Consider the following 21252-nt stretch of genomic DNA (forward strand, 5'->3'; position numbering starts at 1 on the left):
CAATAAGCATGTGCTGAGCGTCTGCTACGTTCCCGGCACTTCCTGGGTGGTTTAAACTCCATGGCATTGTACACCTTAAATATGTACAGTTTTGTTTGTCAATTACACCTCACTAAAGCTGGAGGGAAAACAATATGTTAGCACTAATCATCACAGCATATTAGCTGCAATGCCCTCCATTTTTTCATATGGGGAAACTGAGGTTCAGGTAAATTAAGTAACCTGCCTTGGCTAATGGAAGAAATTTGGAGAGTCTTTTGGAGAAGGATCAGGAAATTTAAGCTTTGTTTTCTTCTCTGTTCTTCTCTTTAGGGTACCATCAGAATGGAGTCATCAAAAACCAATTTGTGCCACATCCTCACGCTCCTGGAAACCAGAGATCCAATCAGAGAAGCCTGTACACCTCCATGACCCGCCCGCCCTTGCCGCGACAACAGTCCACTGGCTCAGACCGAGTGTCACAAACACCAGAGAGCCTAGATTTCCTCAAGGTCCCGGACCAGGGAGCTGCAGGGTAAGATGCCCACATCCTGCAGGTGCAGCTGACAAGCTCCATCGACATCAGTAACGCCAAGGGTTCAGGGATGTCTTTGGGCTGACAGTGCATGGTTCTAAAGTTCAGTTTGCCACCCAAATGCTGCAATCCAGGACCCAAGGCTGTGGGGCCTTGGCTGGCATTTTTAAACATGCAGCCCAGTTGATAGCACACAACTCGTTTCATTCTCCGGAAGAGAGCTCACCTTGGAAACATCAGAAGAGGGGCCCCCTTCATCCCCGGGATTCAGTTACTCTGTGACCTTTTTTGCTCTCTGAGGAACTCCCCACACAGTAGAGGAAGAATGGGGGTTTTGATTTATGTCCGTCTGTGCCTGAAGTTGCATAAACACAACAGCTCAGTCTTTAGCAACATTAAGCATAACATCCCAGCATTCTATGACATGTGGATGTTTGTTTAAGAACATGGATCTTTGTGGCTTTGCAAAGAGAGCCTCACTGCCTTTCTAGAATAGTGAACAGTGAACAGTGGTGAAAAGGACCCAGGCTTTTCAGCCTGAGGAAGTAAAGATGGCTGGAACTCTTGGATACTCAAAGAGCTATCAGTGTGAAAGAGGGAGTCACATGGATAGAGTAGGGCCAACTGCAAGACCAGTGAATGCACTCTGCCAGGGGGTAGATTTTGGTATAAGTAAAAGAAAGAACATTCTAGCAACACAAAGATAAGTTGTCCCTGGAAGTAGTCAGGCACAGGGAGGGTGGGAATCCCCAGGCAGGAATGTGGTAGAGTAATGGTGTCAAGTGTCAGATAAGGGTGAGTGAGACCCGGCAGAGAATCCTATTTCAGCTGCTGTTCCCTACATAGTGTCGGCCCCACTGCTCACCCTCTCTGAGCTCGTTTCCTTGTCTGTACGCTGCCGCAATACCAGCAAGCTTGCAGCGTTGTTGGGAAGACTAGAAATAATGTACATGAAACACCTAGCGTGGTACACGGCATGTAGGAACTAGTGACTTTTAAGGAATCTGGCAACTCTGCCTGATTCTCAGTGGTAGAGTAGTTCTGCCTGCTGAGCCCAGTAACTGGCCACTGACTGCAGCCTGCTGTCTCGCCTCTTTGCCCCCGTCAAGCCCGCTTCTGTTTTCCGTTCTGTCCATGTCTCTAGCACAGTGAAGAAGTTTCAGATGAGCATGAGGAGACTTGTGTACAAAACAGACCCGTTCTGGGAGAGAAACAACGGCTCCTTCTTCTCAGTGGGCAGCTACCCACTCACCTCCATGCCTCCTGCCCTGGCAACTTCCTTCTGAAGATCACAAAGCTCTTACGAACTTGACCGTGTTCTCTCTAGCATTCCTTTTCCCCTGGCAAGTCTTACGTCATTCTCTCATCTGGGCTACAAATATGAAAGTGCCTTAGTTTTATCGTACAGACGGCTATGGATAGAGTGAATGGCACACACCATTAGGCCTCTCTCCCTCTCTGGTGCTCTCTCCCCACTTCCCTTCCTCTTTCCCCAGCTCTGTGTACAGAGCTATATTCCACCCATTTTAATGACCTTGGTTACCCTAGTGGCTTGGTCTAAAGCAGTGGTTCTCCAACCCTAGTGTGCAGCAGCTTCACCTGCAGGGCCTTGCTGGCCCACTTCAGAGGTTCTGATTCAGTAGGTCTGGGCTAGAGCCCCAGAATTTCCCAATTTCTACCAAGTTCCCAGGTGATGCCGATGCTACTGATCTAGGAACATTTTGCAAGCCACTGGTCTAAAGGCACCTGTTGTCTAATTGATAAAGCCAGGGGAGATTCCATGTGAAAGGGAATTGGAAGGGTGCTGTTAAGGTAACGGAACTTTCACTCTGTAACCCAGACTGCACTATTCAGATGGATGAATGTCACTAAAACAATCACGATCCCCCCAGGGCCCAGTTTGGTGTCCTAAAGGAGTCAGGGGATTGCAAGCAATCAACAAAGTGCACCAAATCTCTTAGCTCTGTCTGCTAGCTTCCTACTTCCTTTGGTTTTGGCAAGCAAAACCATCTTTCCAGCCTACTTTGTAAGCTACAGACTTGCACATCAGCCAGCTGGGAGCATCTGTCAGCCAAAAGTGGGCAATTTAGGAACACTGTGTCTTAACCGAGGCTGCTCCCTTGCAGCCCTCAGTGTTCCGGTCCCTATTTAAGTCTTATCGCATCTAAAGACCACGCTCATATGATGTTGTCTTGGAGGAATGGCTGTGACTGGAAGGGGAGGACATTTCCATATCCATCTACCAGGCAGTAAAGATCTCCTATCTGTTGTATGTAAAATGTTATTATTAAGCACACTAAATCCAGTAGCTGTAAGAATTTAGCCAACATCCTCTTTGTACACTTAAATTTGCTATGCAAACATTCCTTAAGAAATAGTACCTTGGTCAAAGGGCTGAGCTTTTTCTTGGTATTTATTTTGTAGAACACACAAAGGTGAAAATTTAAAGTTTCTTACGTGGCTGGAGACCTTGTACATGGTGTTCCAGCAGCCTCATGGTTGCCTAAATTTAACAGCATCTCCTCTTTGCCAAGAAGACATGAATTGCATTTATTCCACAGGAGGCTGTTGGAGCAAGCAGAGAATTTTGGAATCCCAAGCTTGTACTTTTCCATAAACATGAAGATTCCTATATGCATCAAAGCTTCAAACAGTCACCTCAAATTTACCAATCTGTAAAAACAAGATTATCATAGTCTTTCCTGGGCCTTCACATTCTGGGTTTATCTTCCTTTCTCTCTCTCTCTCTCAATGCACTTTTTCTTTACAGACATAATTAGCATAAGCAATTATTTCTTTTGGATCATGTAATATGGATAAAATCAAATGATGTAATTAGCACCTCAAGTTAATTCAGGAAAGTCTTTATCAGTTTATTTTAAGTTCAATCAGTTATTTTTAAATAGAGCATGAAACCTTCACTAAATTAATTACCACCCCAACTGGATTCTTTTAACCCTGCACAATTTTTGTGCACATGGTAGCTGCTGTTGTCATCATCATTATCATCACTCTCCTAGAAACACTAAGAGATGTGCAGAGGGAATTGTTATCTTGCAGTCCCTTGGCGTAGCTTTGGAAAAGTCTGATTCAGTATAAAAATCCTTCCTGATTCCCAAGGAAAGAGGACAGGTTAAGCAAGAATCATATAAACACTTCATTCATCCACCGTTGCTGTGACCTCATAGGAACACTTGATTTGCCAATCAAATGTGCTTTTTTGTCATTTGCCCTCCTATAACTGAATTGCACATAATCCACCTGCAGTTCATTATTGGAAGCATTAAAACCCCGACTGGAAATGTCTGTTGCCCTTTTCAATCCTGTGGCCCATTTCATGAGAGGATAACTTCAGGAAATTTCAAGACACTCCAGAGATCAATCCAACTAGAGGTTGGGGAAACAGAAAACCGTTGCAAGTGTTTGGTGGTAGGGCTTCTGGCCATGCCGCAAAGGAGCAGTCGATAGAAAAACTTAAACGCTGCCTGTGTGTCTCTTGTCAAGACTCTCCTAGTGGAGTCATATTTTCAAGGGCCGCAAAATTTCCCCTAAGTGTCCAATAGCAATATTTCTCACCCCACACTCTCCAGGAGCAGCAGCCATAGCCTGGCCCAGGCAGACATGGAGCTTAGGAATTCCTGGCATCCGTTCCCACATTTCCAGTAATGTTTATGGATTCAACCTTTTGGAACAGAACATATTTTTCAGAGCCAATGAAAGAAAATGCCATTATTTTCCTTCTTGGAATCTCAAGACGTAAATTTCACATCTGCAGAACAAAGAGGTGATATTTGAAAGCTTGATCCCTGCTCTCCCGGGCATAGACGAGGCACACCCACCCAGGATACGTGGGAGCTGCAGAAAAATTCACAGAAGGCGGCGTGGTGGGGCGCAGGGAGCAGGGGACTTGCGGTTACAAGAATGGGATACGAGTCCTCGTTCATTTGTTGGTTGCATTTTGTTTCATTCATCGAATATTTACCGAGCCATGTGCCTTCTGTGAGCCACCACATGCTTGTCACTTCATTTTTCTACACCTTGATGTCCTTACCTGTATAATAAGTATAATAATAATATAATAATTTTTTTTAAGAGATGAGGTCTCACTATGTTGCACAGGCCAACCTCAAACTCCCAGGCTCAAGCAATCCTCGCACCTCAGCCTCCCAAGTAGCTGAGACTACAGGTGTGGGCCACTGTGCCCAGAAATATAATCATTTTTAAAACCCACTTCTCAAGGTTTCTTTGAAGATGAAATAAGGGCTTTGAAGGATATAAAGCGTGATGCAACTTGAAAGTTCCCTTGTATTTGTTTCATTACAACTATTTATCAGCTTTGGGCTTGCAGGGAGGTTTTAATACTCTACCAGGATTGAAAGGATTGAAAGGTAGGTGTTCCCTGGCCCAGTGGGTTTATTCTCTAGAACTCAAATCTCTGGCCCACCTAAGAGCTCTGGATTCCACTCGGGTCTACGCTTCAGGCATTGCTGGCTTTGACGGGGAGGGGAATGGGCAGCCTAGGGAAGCCAAGACAAGGAGAACAGGCAGAGAGATGCCTTCCCCCAGCACTCACACACACCCCGGAAGTAGCCGTGCCTGTTCTCTGTGGGCACAGAGCATCAGCAGAACAGAGAGCTGTGCAGTAATATTGCAACAGTCACTAGACACTAGAGCTTCATCTGGGCAATTTAAATGAAAGTCACGAACTCCTTCTTGCTCTGAACTGTTCCACATTCCTTTTCTAACTAAACATCTTAGCTACCATCACCATAACAACTCACATCCATGGAAAGTGACAGGCATTAAGGGCAGAAAGAATTAACTAGCCCTTAGTTTAGAGAGGTTTGATGTCACTTGGGGGTTTGTTTCCTGTGGACTTTTGTCATTTTTTGAGATTTAACTGCTGTCCCCAAGGGCTCAAATGTCAGTTGGCATCCAGACTTCTTGGGGCAAAGACCTCCCCTGGTCTTCTCTGGTCACTAATGCGGAACTTCTCTTGCAGTGCAAGTTTTCACAAAGCAAATCAGATGTAATGTGTTTAATTCATCAAGAAACTTTATTTGCCCTGGGTTATCATGTGATTGCAGTAGAGGTCTAATGCCCCTCTTAGAAAAGAATCTGCTGCAAAAACAGGTTGCTATAGCTGAGCTTCTTCGTGTGTTTATGTTAATGGTAATAGGCACAATAGAGTGATAAGCATATACAAATTACCCTGAAATAAATGATGGGTCAAGTCATTATAGGAAAACTAAATTGCATTGTACAAAAATCACATATAATAAAACACTAGATTCCCTCACTAATGTATAGTTTTATAACTGTATACTAACATACAAACATATATGCCTTTATTGTTGAAATGTCAACAGGAGAAATAACTTTGGGAGTCTGAAATTCTTGCTGCAAACCGTTATCCTAATGAAATAAGTGTTTGATTTTCAATTCTATGAGGTTTATTAAGAAATGCAAATACTGTATCACAACATACCAGAGGAATGAAAATTATCTTACTCCTACATGGCTATGACAAGGCAAACGTAGGCAAAGCATATTTAGACGAGTGGACGTGGGCTATCCTGAGGGTAGCATGAGGCTAGTGATGTGCTGCTACCCAGCAGGCACTTTGGGGGTGAAGAAGCTTGAACTGTAGCATTTGCTAGTTTCTGTGGTGTAATCCTCTCACCATGGCCAATCTCAAGCTACCAATGTGGCCACAACTGAACGCAGATGTGGGAAAAGATGGGCAATCGCACACCGTCATATAGTATTTCCACCACACATCAGCAATAGACGTTAATGACTTCAGGAGCATAGGTAGAAGTAAAATCATTAGGAAGGGATGAATTATAAGTACTTATTGCCTTTCCTTGTAATATAATTTATTCATTATTTGTTTATATGATTCAATTTGTAGTGATGGTCATGCTTAACAACTGGCTCAAGAAATCCCTAAAAGTTTTAACAAGCAGCTGTTGCAAGCAGGACTGGGCCAGCACAGCGGCATGAGGGTGGCATTTGCTATGTGAGGTCTGTATTCCCTCTTCACTGGGGTGACCAATCGCCTCGGCTGGGAGTGGAGGGCTCCAGGCGCCTAAAAGACCTCATTAATCAATTTCTGACCGTTTCTTTGAAAGTCATTAGTTCTTCTCATTATTAATGACACAGGACCGCCACCTAGTGACACAAAGGAGATTGTGTGGGTTTTCAAAGCTGTCGGAGCCTGTCTGACACAGAGCCGGGAAGGTGGCTGTGCTCGCCGACTGTGTCCTGCGGTGGCTTCCGGGCCTCTAGTGTGGTGAATCGTGGACTGTGACCTTGTCACTGCACAGGCATCCTGTGTTTCTTGGCACGTCTCACAGCAGAGACTGTTGAGAGCTCTCTGCAAAGCTTTCTTAGAATTAGAAAACGGACCAGGGCCCTTGCCTGAATCGTCTCGTGTTTTGCAGACGCAGAGCTGGGCCTCAGACCCCGTACACAGACTCTTAAGCCAGTGTCCCTCCCGCTGCCCACTGTTACACCATCAGAACGTACACCGTGTTCTTGGGCCTGGTGCCAGGTCCGGGGCCCACTGCGGTGAGCACAGATAGGCGCAGACTCCACCCCGGTGGAGCCTGCTCATCTCAGCAGGGAGCCAGCCAAGTAGGCACACAAGTCACTGTGACACCCTCTTCGGCCCCCTGCTCTGGCAGCGTCATGGGCTGTGAGAAGGGGACACGCAGGAGTCTGAGGAAGTGGTGGCGGAAGTGAGAGCCAAAGGCTGAGCAGGGGTTAGCAGTGCTCGTTGAGTGATGGGGACAGGCCAGGGGAGCGTGGCCAGAACAAGGAGCCAAAAAGGTCAGTGTGGCTGGAGCTCTGGGGGCTTTAGGCATGTGCTACCATGTTGGCCAATGATGAAACCAGCAGGAAATACTGGGAACCTGCAGGATCCTTTCACAGGGGTGTTGTGAGGGGTAAATGAAGCGGCATCTGTGAAAATGCCCAGCACAGTGCCTGGCCCAGCCGGAGCAAACTGATTGAGACGTCACATAGGCAGGCAGCAGTTCCCGGAAGACATCCCGTCTGCTGGCCCTCTCAGGAATAGTGCAGATGCATGCAGATATGCGGTGAGGCAGGATGGCCGGGGAGCAGGAGGGCTCTGCTCTAACAGCAGTTCACTTTGGGAAGATACTGCCCAAAGGGAGCATTTGTACCCTTTCCTGGTTACAGGAAAGAGACAGACAATGGTGACATCAGTGGTGCCTAAATGGACCCATTCCTAGTGCCAATGCTGAACTCTCCCTACTTCCTTCCGGCACCTCCCCCATCCACACTCTGCTCCCCAGCAAATGCCCTGTCCCAGGGCTGCCCCCAGCCTCTCCCACCTCCCTTCTGTTCCATAGCATTTCCTTGTATTCAGTGTTTTGTTTTTTTTTTTTTTTTTTGAGACAGAGTCTCGCTCTGTTGCCCGGACTAGAGTGCCGTGGCGTCAGCCTAGCTCACAGCAACCTCAAACTCCTGGGCTCAAACGATCCTCCTGCCTTAGCCTCTCGAGTAGCTGGGAGTACGGCCATGCGCCACCATGCCCGGCTAATTTTTTCTATATATATTTTTAGCTGTCCAGATAATTTCTTTCTATTTTTAGTAGAGACGGGGGTCTCGCTCTTGCTCAGGTTAGTCTCGAACTCCTGACCTCGAGCAATCCTCCCGCGCCAGCCTCCCAGAGTGCTAGGATTACAGGCGTGAGCCACTGTGCCCAGCCTGTATTCAGTGTTAAAAGTAATCTAGAGATGATTTAAAGTACATGGGAAGGTGTATGTAGACCATATGCAATTATTGCCCCATTTTAAACCAGGGACTTGAGCAGCTGTGGATTTGGGTATCCACAGGAGTCCTGGAACCAGTCCCCAGGGATACTGAGAGACAACTGCCTTTGGGTGGATGTGTGGGGTGTGTGCATACACATGTGTGCATCTGCGTGTGAACACGTGGGCTCCCAACCCTGCTCCATGGAGCTGCCAGGCTGGAGGCTTCCTCCCTCCCGGGAGTTCTAATGCCCACCCCACCCTCTCCATTCCTGCTGCTGGGAAATCAGATGGTTTCTGGTATCCAGGCTAATGGCTCTTAGGAACCAAATGCTGACACAGCCCCAATATATAGGGTGCTTAATTAAAAACCTAACTTGCCTGGCCAGCTTTCAGAGAAGCAAGCACTTCTCAAACAGGGAATGGGGACTCCCGTAGACACCAGGTAGGAAATGCTATATCATGCTGGCAATCTATAAGATGCCTTTCCTCTACTATGAAAGTGCTGTGTGTGTGTGTGTGTGTGTGTGTGTTGGCCTGAGGAGTGGAACTCCAGTAGCCTTGGGTTTGCTTCCTCCCACTCTGAGTGGAGACAGAGCCCAGTTCCTGGGAGCCCCGCCCTTGCTGCGGACAGGCCTCCCACCCTAATGGCAGCCAGTGTCCCACCCCAGACAAGGCCAGACCCAACAGCCAGTCCCTTTCTTGAGTTCCAGCCCAACCCCTTTTAGAGGAAATCTTAAGCTTAAATTTCTTTTGTAAGCAAATGAATGTAGGCTTTCCTTCGGTTTGTCCTTAAGGGGGATGGGGAAGAGTGGGATGTTTTCTGTTTCTATTCCTTTTTTTTTTTTTGCTAAATGCTTTTCATAAACATATTTAATAAATGTTTCCGATATAAGTTTAAAGATCTTGATAAATAGGAACAAGTTGCAGTTATTTGCCTTTGAGACAACGTATTGAATGGTGACTCCAGGCAGCATAGTGTGTAGAAAGAGTAATCAAAGCTAGAAGATCATGTTAGGTTTGAGCACTGGAGATATTTTTGATGGGCGGGAAAGGGGTGGGGGGTGTTACTGGTGTGCAATGAGTAGATCTCAGGGATGCAGCTAAACACCCTAAACACAGAACAGCCCCCACCCCACCCACACAGACACAACAAAGAATTATCCAGCCCCAAATGTCAATAGTGCGGATGTTGCCATCAACTGCTCTGGATAAACTGTGCAAGAATATTCACAGCAATGTTGTTATTTTGCAAGGGAGGGAGATTGAGGGGTAATACTGACGCGGATGAGGAGCAAAGTCTCACAGCAACATTTTTTTGTAATAGTGAAAACTGGAACCATTGTGAATGACCATCAACAGCAAACTGAGTAAGTCATTCATGACATAGTCATGCAATGGCGTAGTATAAAGCAATGAGGATGAATGAATTATAGCCACATGCATCAACAGGGTACTTCTAGAAGTTGTTGAGCCTATGCTAGTAGAATATAACTCCATTTATGTTACAAAACAGGCAGACTATGGATATTGTTTAGGGATATTTACATGTGTGGCTTATAAAGACAAGCAGGAGAACTATTAGTACAAAATGTAGGGTAGTGGGTAATTCTGGGAGGGAATGCCGCTAAGGAGAGGCACTTGCAGGCTTCTATGACACTAGCAAAAGTTGGGTTGCCAAAATTGGGGAGGGAGAGACAGATACGTGAATGTTTGTTTTATTATTTAAATGCATAGGTATGTTTTGTACACTTGTGGGTGGATATGTGCCTCTTTCACATTAACTTCTGTGCTGGGGATACAATAGCAACAGCAGCTGTTTTCAGGTTGTTGCAAAAGCACATAGCTCTTAACAAACGTTAGCTACTGTTATTACACTAAGAATTTTTTTAAATAGGTGTTTTTATTCTTAAAGTTTAAGGGGTGCACCTGGGGCCATATGGCTTCTAAGGGTGGAGCTGTATGTGAACTTGAACAGGCCAATGCTGGCCCCCAGGCTCCAAGCCAGCACACATTTGGTTCCATCTCTCATCTGCCTCCACTTTCTCCACAGTGTCCGGAGACAAACGACCAGTCGGCCTCCCCCAGCGGGGGGCAGACCCAAGCCCCAGCCCAAGCCTAAGCCTCAGGTGCCACAGTGCAAGGCTTTGTACGCCTATGATGCTCAGGACACAGATGAACTCAGCTTCAATGCCAATGACATTATTGATATTATCAAAGAAGGTAAGTGCATGGCTGGCTGGCTGGGACAGCCTTCCAAAGAGCATGAAGTCACATTGCTGTAAACACTAGTTTAAACATGAAAGGAATTTAGGGGCTTCTATAACTGAAATTTGTAGAAGCAGGCAGGCTTCAGGCTCAGTTTGATCAAGACTCTACCTTCTCTGCTTTTTTATTGTTTTTTTTTTTTCGTTTTTGAGACAGGGCCTCTCTTGCTCAGGCTAGAGTGCAGTGGCATCATCATAGCTGACTGCAACCTCAAACTCCTGGGCTCAGGCGATCTTCCTGCCTCAGCCTCCCCAAATAGCTGGGACTACAGGCATGAGCCACCACGCCCAACTAATTTTTTTGTAGAGACAGAGTCTCGCTCTTGCTCAGGCTGGTCTCAAACTCCTGACCTGAAATGATCCTTCCACCTCAGCCTCCCAGAGTGCTAGGATTACAGGCGTGAGCCACCATGCCTAGCCTCTACCTTCTTTTTTTAATGCTTCTTTCAGCTCTGCCCTCTTCTTCATATCTGCTCCCTTCTCAAGTCATTTTTCTTCATGGTAGCAAAAGGCAGCAGCAATTCCAGGCCAGTCTATCAAACCACTACTGAAATCTGCCTCATCTCTATAACCTCTTTGCTTAGCCATTGGCCAAAAGCCCTAAGTTTCACTCTGATTATACCAAATTAGTCATGTGTTCATCCCAGAACCACTTTCTGTAGCAAGACAAAAGCTGTGCCCTGATTGGGTCAGACCTGGCAGGGTTGCCTAGGAAACAGGGTGAGGGCTCTCCCACCCAGACGTCATGGCTTCGTCGTAATGAAAGGGGATGGAGTGGCAGCCAGGGAGGCAACCCCCAATGTCCACTGTCATCATGGTCCATGGGCTTAGCTGAGGGCTTTACTAATTTGATACAGAAGAGATATATACATCTCTCTGTATATATATAAAATCACATGTCAGTGCTTATGGAAACATAAAAGAAGGTAACTCCTGACAAGATGTTAGAAAAAAACACCATGAAGGAAATGGCATTTGTGGTGAGATATGGAGACCGTTCTCTGAGAGAGAGTGACAGAGACAGAAGGAGAAGCCATGGAGGAGAGAGAGCAGGTCAGTCCGGGAAAACAAGCCAACCCTCAACCACAGTGCAGAAGCAATAGGGAGATGTCGTGGGATTAAGCTAGAAATGTCCTGGTGACAGAGTCCTGAACGTGAGGCTTAAGAGAACTTGCGAAGGCAGTGGGGAGCCACCCCCGGTACGCGAGCACAGCAAGGACAACCTGAGTGAACAGCAGTTCTTGGCAAGTGCAGCTTTCAGGAAGAGGCGGCCACGGACAGTATCAGGAATTGTGTTCTTAACACCTAGGTTACTTCCTCCCATGAGCTCACTGGGAGGAGAATTCCAAGTCCCTGGATCAACGTCCTTCAAAATGGCTTCCTGAGTGTTCTTTTTTAGTTTTCTATGGGTTTTAATATTTTAAGCCATTCAGTATCCTTCTTCAGAGTTGCCAGAGTAAATATAAGTGTTGAATAAACTGTTAGTAAAAACAAACAGGATTTTTATCACCAGCCTTATTCAGCAAAAATATTGTAAATGACCTAATATCCAGTAACAGAGGATTAGTTAACTATATCCATTCAGTGAACTTCAATGCAAAATTTTTTAATGAAAGATAATATTGTAAAAGTACAGTATGTTTATTGACATAGAAAATGTTCATTAAAAAAAGAAAAAGGTTAGACTGCAGACTATGAACTATAGTTTCATTTTTGTAAAAATATAAAATGTATACAGCTATATGTGTATACATATGAATGTATTCATGTGCATATATATGTTATAGAAAATGTTAAAAGTGGTCTCCTTAAGCATTGAATTTACAAGTATTACATTCTTTTCATTTCTTAATATTTTCAAATTTTTTTAGAAGTAACATTCAATATAATTAAAACAATTATATATTTGTGTATAAAATGTAGAGTCCTAGAAGTTATCAAAACATGCTGTCAATTATCACTGTAATTATTTTATTTTATTGAGACAGAGTCTCACTTTGTTGCCAGAGTGAGTGTCATGGCGTCAGCCTAGCTCACAGCAACCTCAAACTCCTGGGCTCAAGCGATCCTCCTGCCTCAGCCTCCCGAGTAGCTGGGACTACGGTGGGGGTTGGGGGGGCCCGCTACCACAGCTAACAGTTTTTCTATATTTAGTAGAGACAGGATCTCACTCCTTCTCAGGCTAGTCTCAAACTCCTGAGCTCAAGCGATCCTCCTGCCTCGGCCTCCCAGAGTGCTAGGGTTACAGGTACAAGCCACAGTGCCCAGCCTATCACTGTAATTTAAACATTGTAGTGTGAATACGCAATAAACATATAGACATGGGATAGAGTAGAATCCAGAAGCAGACCCATGCCTGTGTAGACACTTAATACATGATAAATGTGGCATTTTAAGCTAGAGGGGAAAAGATAGACAATTATTTTCCATTTTGAAAAGAAAATAAAGTCAGATCTCTGCCTCGTACGCTACATATGTGTTTGAAATCAAATGAATTAAAAACCTAAAAATATATAATGAAATTATAATAGTCTTAGAAGGAAACTGAGAATATTATATTAGTCTTTGGGTGGGAGAAGGCAGACATACAACACAAAAGCCATACAGGATTTAATCTCATAAAGGGGCTAACCTAACACCTGTGTGATGAAAATCACGAGGATCGAAGTTAGATAATAGAAAACAGAACAGACAGAAGCATCATACACATATAAATAGTTGCCCCGCACGAATAACAGGACAGACAGCCCAGTCCCAGGTGGACGGAGGTTATTGAAGCCATGCGGCACAGAGCCTCGCTACGCATCAGGCAACGCAAAGCTCAACATTTTGCCTAGGACCCCAGCAAAGATTAAAATGTGAGACAGTTCACATTCCCTTATGCAAACCCTTGGAGCCAGTTGAGTTTCAGAAATCAGAAATGGGAGCTTTTAGGAAGTTAGTAACAGTGTATGTGCCTTATATATGCAACACGAATATTCACACTCAGCAGGATGAGACATCATGAACAAATACACATCTGTTCAGGTCAAGTTTTGCTACCAAATGGGTTGAAGAAAACTTTTCGTTTTCAGAACATTTTACATTTTGTCACTGCAATAAGAATGTGGACTATAAAATCTGTGGTTAGTCAGGGAGTTGGGTACCCTTTTCATTGTTCACTGCTGGAATAGTCTTTTTGGGAGAAAATTTAGCAGTAATCAGAATTCTTAAATCCTCATGTCAAAGTAATTACTTTGGATATATTCTTTATCTGCTGCACCGAGATAAATTTCAAATAGATAGGAGAGTTTTCTTTTTATATATTATCAGTGTGGAAAAGAATTTCTAAAAATGTTAGAAAACCAAGAAGCTATAAAATATGTCCATTGATTGAACTACCTAAATATTAAAACGTCATAAACAGGCCGGGCGCGATGGCTCACGCCTGTAATCCTAGCACTCCGGGAGGCCGAGGTGGGAGGATTTCTTGAAGTCAGGAGTTCGAGACGAGCCTGAGCAAGAGCAAGACCCCGTCTCTACTAAAAAAATAGAAAGAAATTATCTGGCCAACTAAAAATATATAGAAAAAATTAGCCGGGCATAGTGGCGCATGCCTGTAGTCCCCGCTACTTGGGAGGCTGAGGCAGGAGGATTGCTTGAGCCCAGGAGTTTGAGGTTGCTGTGAGCTAGGCTGATGCCACGGCACTGTAGTCTGGGCAGAGCGAAGACTCTGTCTCAAAAAAAAAAAAAAAAAAAAAGTCATAAACAGAGTGATAAAAACAAGGGGGGTTATTTGCAACTTATATGACAAATTCACTAAGATGTGAAGAACTAATCAATAAGCAAAAGGCCAAGAACCAACAAAAAATAGGCAAATGATATAACAGTGGCATATATGCAACTATAGACAAGAATACGGAAGCTCTTCACACGCTCATATGAAATGATCTTTAGTCTATATATTGTTAAGGTTTTAAAAAGTGCAGAACATATAGTATGTTATGTGTGTACTAAAGAGAGTAATTTTTATAAATATTTGCTTTTGTAGATACATGAAATATTTCTGGAAGAATGTATAAAAAATAGGTAATATTGTCTGCCCTTCGAGAAGAGATCTGAGTGGCTGTTCCACTGTTTATCCTTTTGCACTTTTGAAAGTACAAAAAATAAATTAAATTTTTTAAAAAAGAATAATAGGAGGTCCATGTTCTTTGACCCAGGAATCTATCCTAGAGAACTACTTGTACCTGGGCACAAAGATAGATGTATGCACATTTACTGCATTAATAGTGAATAATTGGGAACAAATGGCCATCAATAAGGGAATGGTTATCGAAATTTTGGTATAGAATGCAGCTGTTTTACAAAATGAGATATAGGCTGGGTGCAGCGGCTCACACATATAATCCTAGCACTTTGGGAGGCTGAGGTGGGAGGATCACTTGAGGCCAGGAGTTCGAGACCAGCCTGAGCAACATAGCAAGATCCTGTCTCTACAAAATATTAAAAAATTGGCTGGGCATGGTGGTGCATGCCTATAGTCCCAGCTACTCGGGAGGCTGAGGCAGGAGGATTGCCCAGGAGTTTGAGGTTGCCGTGAGCTTAACGCCAGGGCACTCTAGCCCTGGGCAACAGAGCGAGACTATCTCAAAAAATAAATAATAAAATAAAACAAAGAAAGGAAAACTGTGGGTGGAGCCCAGTCGCTGGAGGATCCGTGGGAGCAGAGCGCTTGCCTGGGGCAGAACCCACGCACCTGCCCTCACTCTCGCCGTCTCTCTCCCCGCAGATCCTTCTGGCTGGTGGACGGGTCGACTACGCGGCAAGCAGGGCCTGTTCCCCAACAACTACGTGGCCAAGATCTGAGGCGCCCAGAGACCCTGATGCGTGGGGAGGAGGAGCTCCAGGCACAGACAGGGGAGGGGACATTTGGGGCTCTCCTTCCGATCCACAGTGAGCTATTGCTTCTCCAAAGCCTGAAGCGATTCTGGCACCTTCCCCATGGAGGACACTGAAAAGTCTGGGTTGGGGACAGAGAGTGTCACTCCATAAATGATACTCAAAGGTAGCCTGTTCATAGGAACCCAGGAGGGCAAAACACCCACCCACTGAGATTTATTTATTGTATTTAAACCTGGTGAGAGGACAAACGAGGTCTGCTCAGACCTTGTTGGCTTCTGTCGAAACAGCGCCCCGCTTGCTCCCCAGGCCAGGGGATGGCTGTCGGCGGCCACTGACAAGTGCCTTTAGTCGAAGAGCACATTTCTTTCCGTACCTGACACACACATTCCTCTCCGCCACCTTCCCTCCGGGAGGACCCGCCCTCTGCAGCTGGGCGCAGCGTGAGCGGGCGCTTCCCGTGCAGATGCCGAGGCGGCCGGCCCGCGGAGCCCGCGGAGCCCTCGGCAGAGGGGCACTGGTTTACACTGCGCCGGGACCCCAGGGCCACCGAGCAGGGTCGGGGCTGGGGCTGGGCTGGCAGCCTTGCTGTCTCTGGGTCTTCAGTTGGAATGTGGCTGGCCCATGTTGGTTTTGTGTTTAAATGCTGTACTTATTACAAGAAGGATCTCTTTTTTTCAAGCTGTACATTTATAAAAACAGATCATATACTGTATATATAAAAATCTCAAGATGGTAGCAACATGTATGAATGTACTAAGTAGTAGTCCACTGTACTCGTTCATAAGGTAGGCTTTATTACAGAACTCACGCCAGGTACTTACAAGTGTGCCCTGTTCCTTTCCAGCCACAGAAATAGTGTCACTGCTTTCTAGCTCAGTCCCTGCAGACCCTTCTCAGCCCTTTCCCTGTAGCTAATTTTCCTCTGACCCCCCTGCATCCCCCCCTACCGCCCAGATAAATAAAGGAATCGGTGAACCACCTGTTCTTTCATGACCTTTGTTACGGGTTGAATTGGGTGCCCCCCAAAAAGATGTTGCAGTCCTAACCCCAGCACCTCAGAATATGACCTTATGTGGAAATAGGGTGTTGACAGAGGTAACAACACTAAAATGAAGTCATTAGGGTGGGTCCTAATCCCATGTAATGAGGTCCTGATAAAAGGGGGAAATTTGGACACACAGACCAACACACAGAGGGGAGAAAGTGAGGAGGGAGGCTGGTGCGGTGGCTCACACCGGTAATCCCAGCACTTTGGGAGGCCAAGCGGGGAGGATCCCTTGAGTACAGGAGTTCAGGAGTTCAAGACCAGCCTGAGCCTCATCACCCCATCTCTACACAAAAAAAAAAAAGGAAAAAAGGAAGAGGGAGGCAGAAGCCAGCCACCCACACACAGGCCTGGGTGAGAGGCCGGAGCAGACCCTGCCCTCACAGCCCTCACGAGGCACTGACCCTGCAGACTCCTTGATCCCAGACCTCCAGCCTCCAGAATTGCGAGACAGTAAATGCCTGTTGTTTGAGCCACCCAGTTTGTGGTACTTTGTTCCGGCAGCCCTAGCAAACCAACGCAACGTTTACTGCCGTGACGCTGAAAGGTTGGAGACAAGGGAGTGGTTCCAAGAGGAGACCGACATTTCGCTACCTCTCCTTCCAGTTGCCGTGGCCAGTCTTAAGCTGTTGGGAAGTTAGAGTCTGACCAGCATCCACCTTTGTGTCATTTTGGATCCTCAGGTCCACAGGAAAAAATTATTAGGGGTTATATATGAGGAGAAAAAAGTATGTGGAGGCCAGGCGCGGTGGCTCACGCCTGTAATCCTAGCACTCTGGGAGGCCGAGGCGGGTGGATCGCTCAAGGTCAGGAGTTCGAGACCAGCCTGAGCAAGAGTGAGACCCCCGTCTCTACTAAAAATAGAAAGAAATTATCTGGCCAACTAAAATATATATAGAAAAAATTAGCCGGGCATGGTGGCGCATGCCTGTAGTCCCAGCTACTCGGGAGGCTGAGACAGGAGGATCGCTTGAGCCCAGGAGTTTGAGGTTGCTGTGAGCTAGGCTGACGCCACGGCACTCACTCTAGCCCGGGCAACAAAGCGAGACTCTGTCTCAAAAAAAAAAAAAAAAAAAAAGCTTAATAAAAAAAAAAAAAAAAAAAAAAAAGAAGTATGTGGACTTGGAACAAAGAGAAACCATTTAATTCGAACTTCAATCCATAACAATAACAAATAACGTTTAAAGGATATTTCAGTCCCGTTTTGTGACCAGTTAAGAGAGAGAGGAAGCTAAAGCCGTGATGTGATGAACGGAGGAAAGGTAACCTGTTGACCCCAGTGGTCTGTGTTTTACGAAGTACTTGCACGTTCCTGGGCCCACTGACAGGCAGGAAGGAAGGTGGAGCATTGGTACGAAGGCGCATCCTGGCCGCCCCACAGCCGCCAGCACTCAGGCTGCTTTCTCGCAGCCAGACGCCCAGACCAGCCTCCCTTGTTGCCCTAAGCTCCCGGCTGGCTAGAACAAGCTTTTGTTTTTCCTCCTGTTCGGCATTTTAAACGCATATATACCTGGGAAGCCTCAGGCTCTAGGTGACAAAACAGGAACTGAGTTAAACACCCCCATCAGCAGCACAAAGACCCCCTCATCCATGGAAACCACAGACCACACCCTCGTCACCTGCATCCAGGTGCCTGGCCCAGGGCCAAGTTCAAGAGGTGCCCAACAGATGCTGATGAACAGGTGAGGGATTCACGTTTATAGGTGGAGGAGCCTTAGATCCTGAAATGCTGGAACTGTTCATAAACAAGAAAAGTTTGGAGAAATAGTGGTTTATTCTTAAACTTATTTCTACACACTTGGAGATTTAATATGGAGATTACCAGAAAAATCTGGGATGGATAAATAACATTTCCCTTTTTCTCCTAATTAAAAAGTCTTCACAAAAATGCCTTTTTTTTTTTTTTTCCCATTTAGGGTCTTCAAGTCATTAACCTAGGTTTTCTCTGGTCCCTGGACCCAGCCAGGCCTGCCATTTTGTTCACTGTCCAGTTGAGCAAACACGGTTAGTTCAAGAGTCACTTACCAGTAGAGAACACAAAGATCAAGGGGCCACCCTCACCTCCTGGAACTTGCCATCCTGTTTGGAATAATAGGCGTTCATGTGCACACACGACACGTGTGTAGCAGGATCAAATGCAATGTAAAGATGTGACAGGTCTCTTCAACCAAAAGTTTAAATTAACGAGAACCAATGAGCAGGCCTGCCCGTGGGCCTTTGGGGAGAAGGGTTCAAACTTTAGTTGTAGACCAGGAGTTCTCAAAGTCTTTGGCCTCAGAACCCCTTTACATACACTCCTTAGTATTATTGAGGACCCCAAAGAGCTCATTTTATGTCAGTTATGGCAATGACTATTTACCATATTAGAAATTGAAACAGACATTTTTAAAACACAAAAATACACAAACATCCCACCAGCTGCCAGAGCGATGACATCATTACACATCATGTAGCCTTTGGAAGATTCTACTGTATACTGCTGAGAGAAAGAAAGTAGGAAACAAATAACATCCTAGTATTATGAAAATAGTTTTGGCTTTGTGGACCTCTTCAAAGGGTCTCCCAGCCCACACTATGAAGGCCATCAGATGGGGTAAGTGCTAATGAATGGGGGCACAGCAGAGAGAGTAACTGACTTCTTGTGACATGAGACTGAGACACATGAAGAGAGGGCAGAGGTGACGCCTTTTGTATGAGTTTGCTCCCCCACCAAGAGGGCCCCAGCCCATCTTGATCAAACCCGACTGGCCACCAGTACCAAGCCCAGGGCCATGAAGGTGGAAAGAGGATGAGGAGTGCAGTTTCCTTTTAAAAGGACATGCCTTGGAAATTGTACACACTATGTCCCCTCATACTCTACTGGCCAGAACTTAGTCACGTGGCTTCAACTCAAGGGGACCTGGAGGGTCTTTGCACAGCTAACTAAGCAGCTTGCCTAGAGCTCCCAGGCTAGGGAGGGTGGCTCCCTCTTGAACTCCCCTAAGTGGTGCTAGTCAGGCTAAGTCTGGCTCTGCCTCTAGTTGCTGCCACTTCTTGCATAGGTGGTGTCCCAGTTGGGATTTCGTTGACCGCAGGGCTGGGCCCTAGCTTCCAGGACAGTCGGGAGCCGGGCATGTGCAGTGCATCCTTGGTGGAGAGCTGAACTCTGTGTCTCTGGTGCCCCTCATCTGTGCTCAAAGGAGGAGGGAGCCATTCTGCAATGTCCACCCTCCTCGCTTGCTTTCCTTCTCCCAGAGCCTCGCCAACCACACTCCTTCCTGAATTGAGTAACTTGTTTTTATTTCTACCAGCCAATCTTGATGCCCTTCCCCCTCCTGTACTGTTCCTTCCCCCCTCGGCGCTCCCTTCTAACACAAGGCTGTGCTCCTACGGTCCCTACCTTGCTCACAGTCACACAGTTCCTCTGTCGGGGAGTCATCACTGGAACCTGTCTGACTCCAAGGCCCACGCTTTCAATCATTGTCCCCAAGTCAACAAATATTTATATATTTGATATCAAATGTGTCAGCCTTTAAACTTCCAATATCTTTCTCTAAAAAAATAAAAATCTAAAAGAAAAAATTGGACTGATTCTTGATATCAAGAAAATTTTTAAATATTAAAAAGAAATTTTTTTAAAAAGAAAGAAAAACTCATAAATAGGACTCAACGGCTATAAACTTGTAAAGTCCTTTAATGGACAAGAGCTGCGTCTACCATCTCTCTGAATCCACAGGGTCCATCTCTTTTCAAGACCATCAACCCTCTTAAAATAACAGCTGCTAATGCTCAAGTGTCTCCTTTGTACTAGATACTGTGCTGAGTGCTTGAGGTACTTTATTTAACAACCCTATGAGGTAGACACTCTTATCCCCATTTTACAGGTATGGAAACTAAGGCAATGAGGTCACACAACTGCAAAGTAGAATCAGACCCAAACAACCCACCTTCAGAGTGTTTGCTCTTCTATATTGTGGTTACGTCATCTCGTTTTCTAATTTCAGTGTTTTTATGACATGATTTCTACTTTGCTTATTTCACACTTACAGCACTTTAGTTTGGGGTGCCTGCTGTGTCACATAAGAAATCATCTTAAAGGCCTTGTTTTATGACATTCTGGAAGAATTTCCTGAGGACATTTAATATTTAACTATATAAAATATGTAATAAGCTATAAAATGTCTTTGGAATATGCCTACAAAACTCACGCTTTCTTGGAGAGTAGAGCTCAAGCGTCCCTGGGAGATCACTGCTTATTGGGCCAGGAAAGCTCCCTTTCATGGTCTCACTTCACCGCCATTCACACTTGCCACCTAAGTTGGTCTGAGGCTGCCAACGGGACAAGCTTCACTAACTCAGCAAGGGATATTTATAAAACTCTATACTACGATTTCAACATAAAAAGATACCCCATTCCTCTAAATGCTCAAAACTTACGGTTAAAGATCTACCAATCGGGCAGCCCTGGCTTGCTCGGAAAGGAAGGAAAAGCTAGCCCTGACTGGAGCCAGTTTCTCCTCCCCAGGGGCAGGTGTACTCAAGCCACACCTGAACCGTGGAACCAGACACTACATTTCTCTGCCGAGCAGAAGGTAGCTTTTACCACACTCTAGGTTGGGGAAATACTGAGTTAAATGAGTTTTCTGCAAAGCTCAGAGCCATTGTAAATCTTCCAAGAATTTGCAATGTTTCCCAAATTTATTTGACTAGCTCCTTTCTCTCTAAACACAAATTAACATCTTATTGAAATGACAGTTTGGGAGGTTGTTGCTATAAGAGACT

At 45.5% G+C, this 21252-nt stretch overlaps 1 protein-coding gene across 1 annotated transcript in view; it reads left to right on the forward strand.

Annotated features, from left to right (window-relative positions):
• Positions 1-16417, forward strand: part of MYO1E (myosin IE) — a 192919-nt gene extending 176502 nt beyond the window's left edge. Inside the window, exons 26-28 of the mRNA XM_069483352.1 lie at positions 313-514; positions 10349-10518; positions 15334-16417. Coding sequence (XP_069339453.1) covers positions 313-514; positions 10349-10518; positions 15334-15410 — 449 coding nt within the window. The 3' untranslated portion in view covers positions 15411-16417. The remainder of the gene's footprint in view (positions 1-312; positions 515-10348; positions 10519-15333) is intronic.
• The last annotated feature ends 4835 nt before the right edge of the window (positions 16418-21252 follow it).

The sequence above is a fragment of the Eulemur rufifrons genome, chromosome 2 (genome assembly GCF_041146395.1).
Source record: "Eulemur rufifrons isolate Redbay chromosome 2, OSU_ERuf_1, whole genome shotgun sequence".
Taxonomy (NCBI): domain Eukaryota; kingdom Metazoa; phylum Chordata; class Mammalia; order Primates; family Lemuridae; genus Eulemur; species Eulemur rufifrons.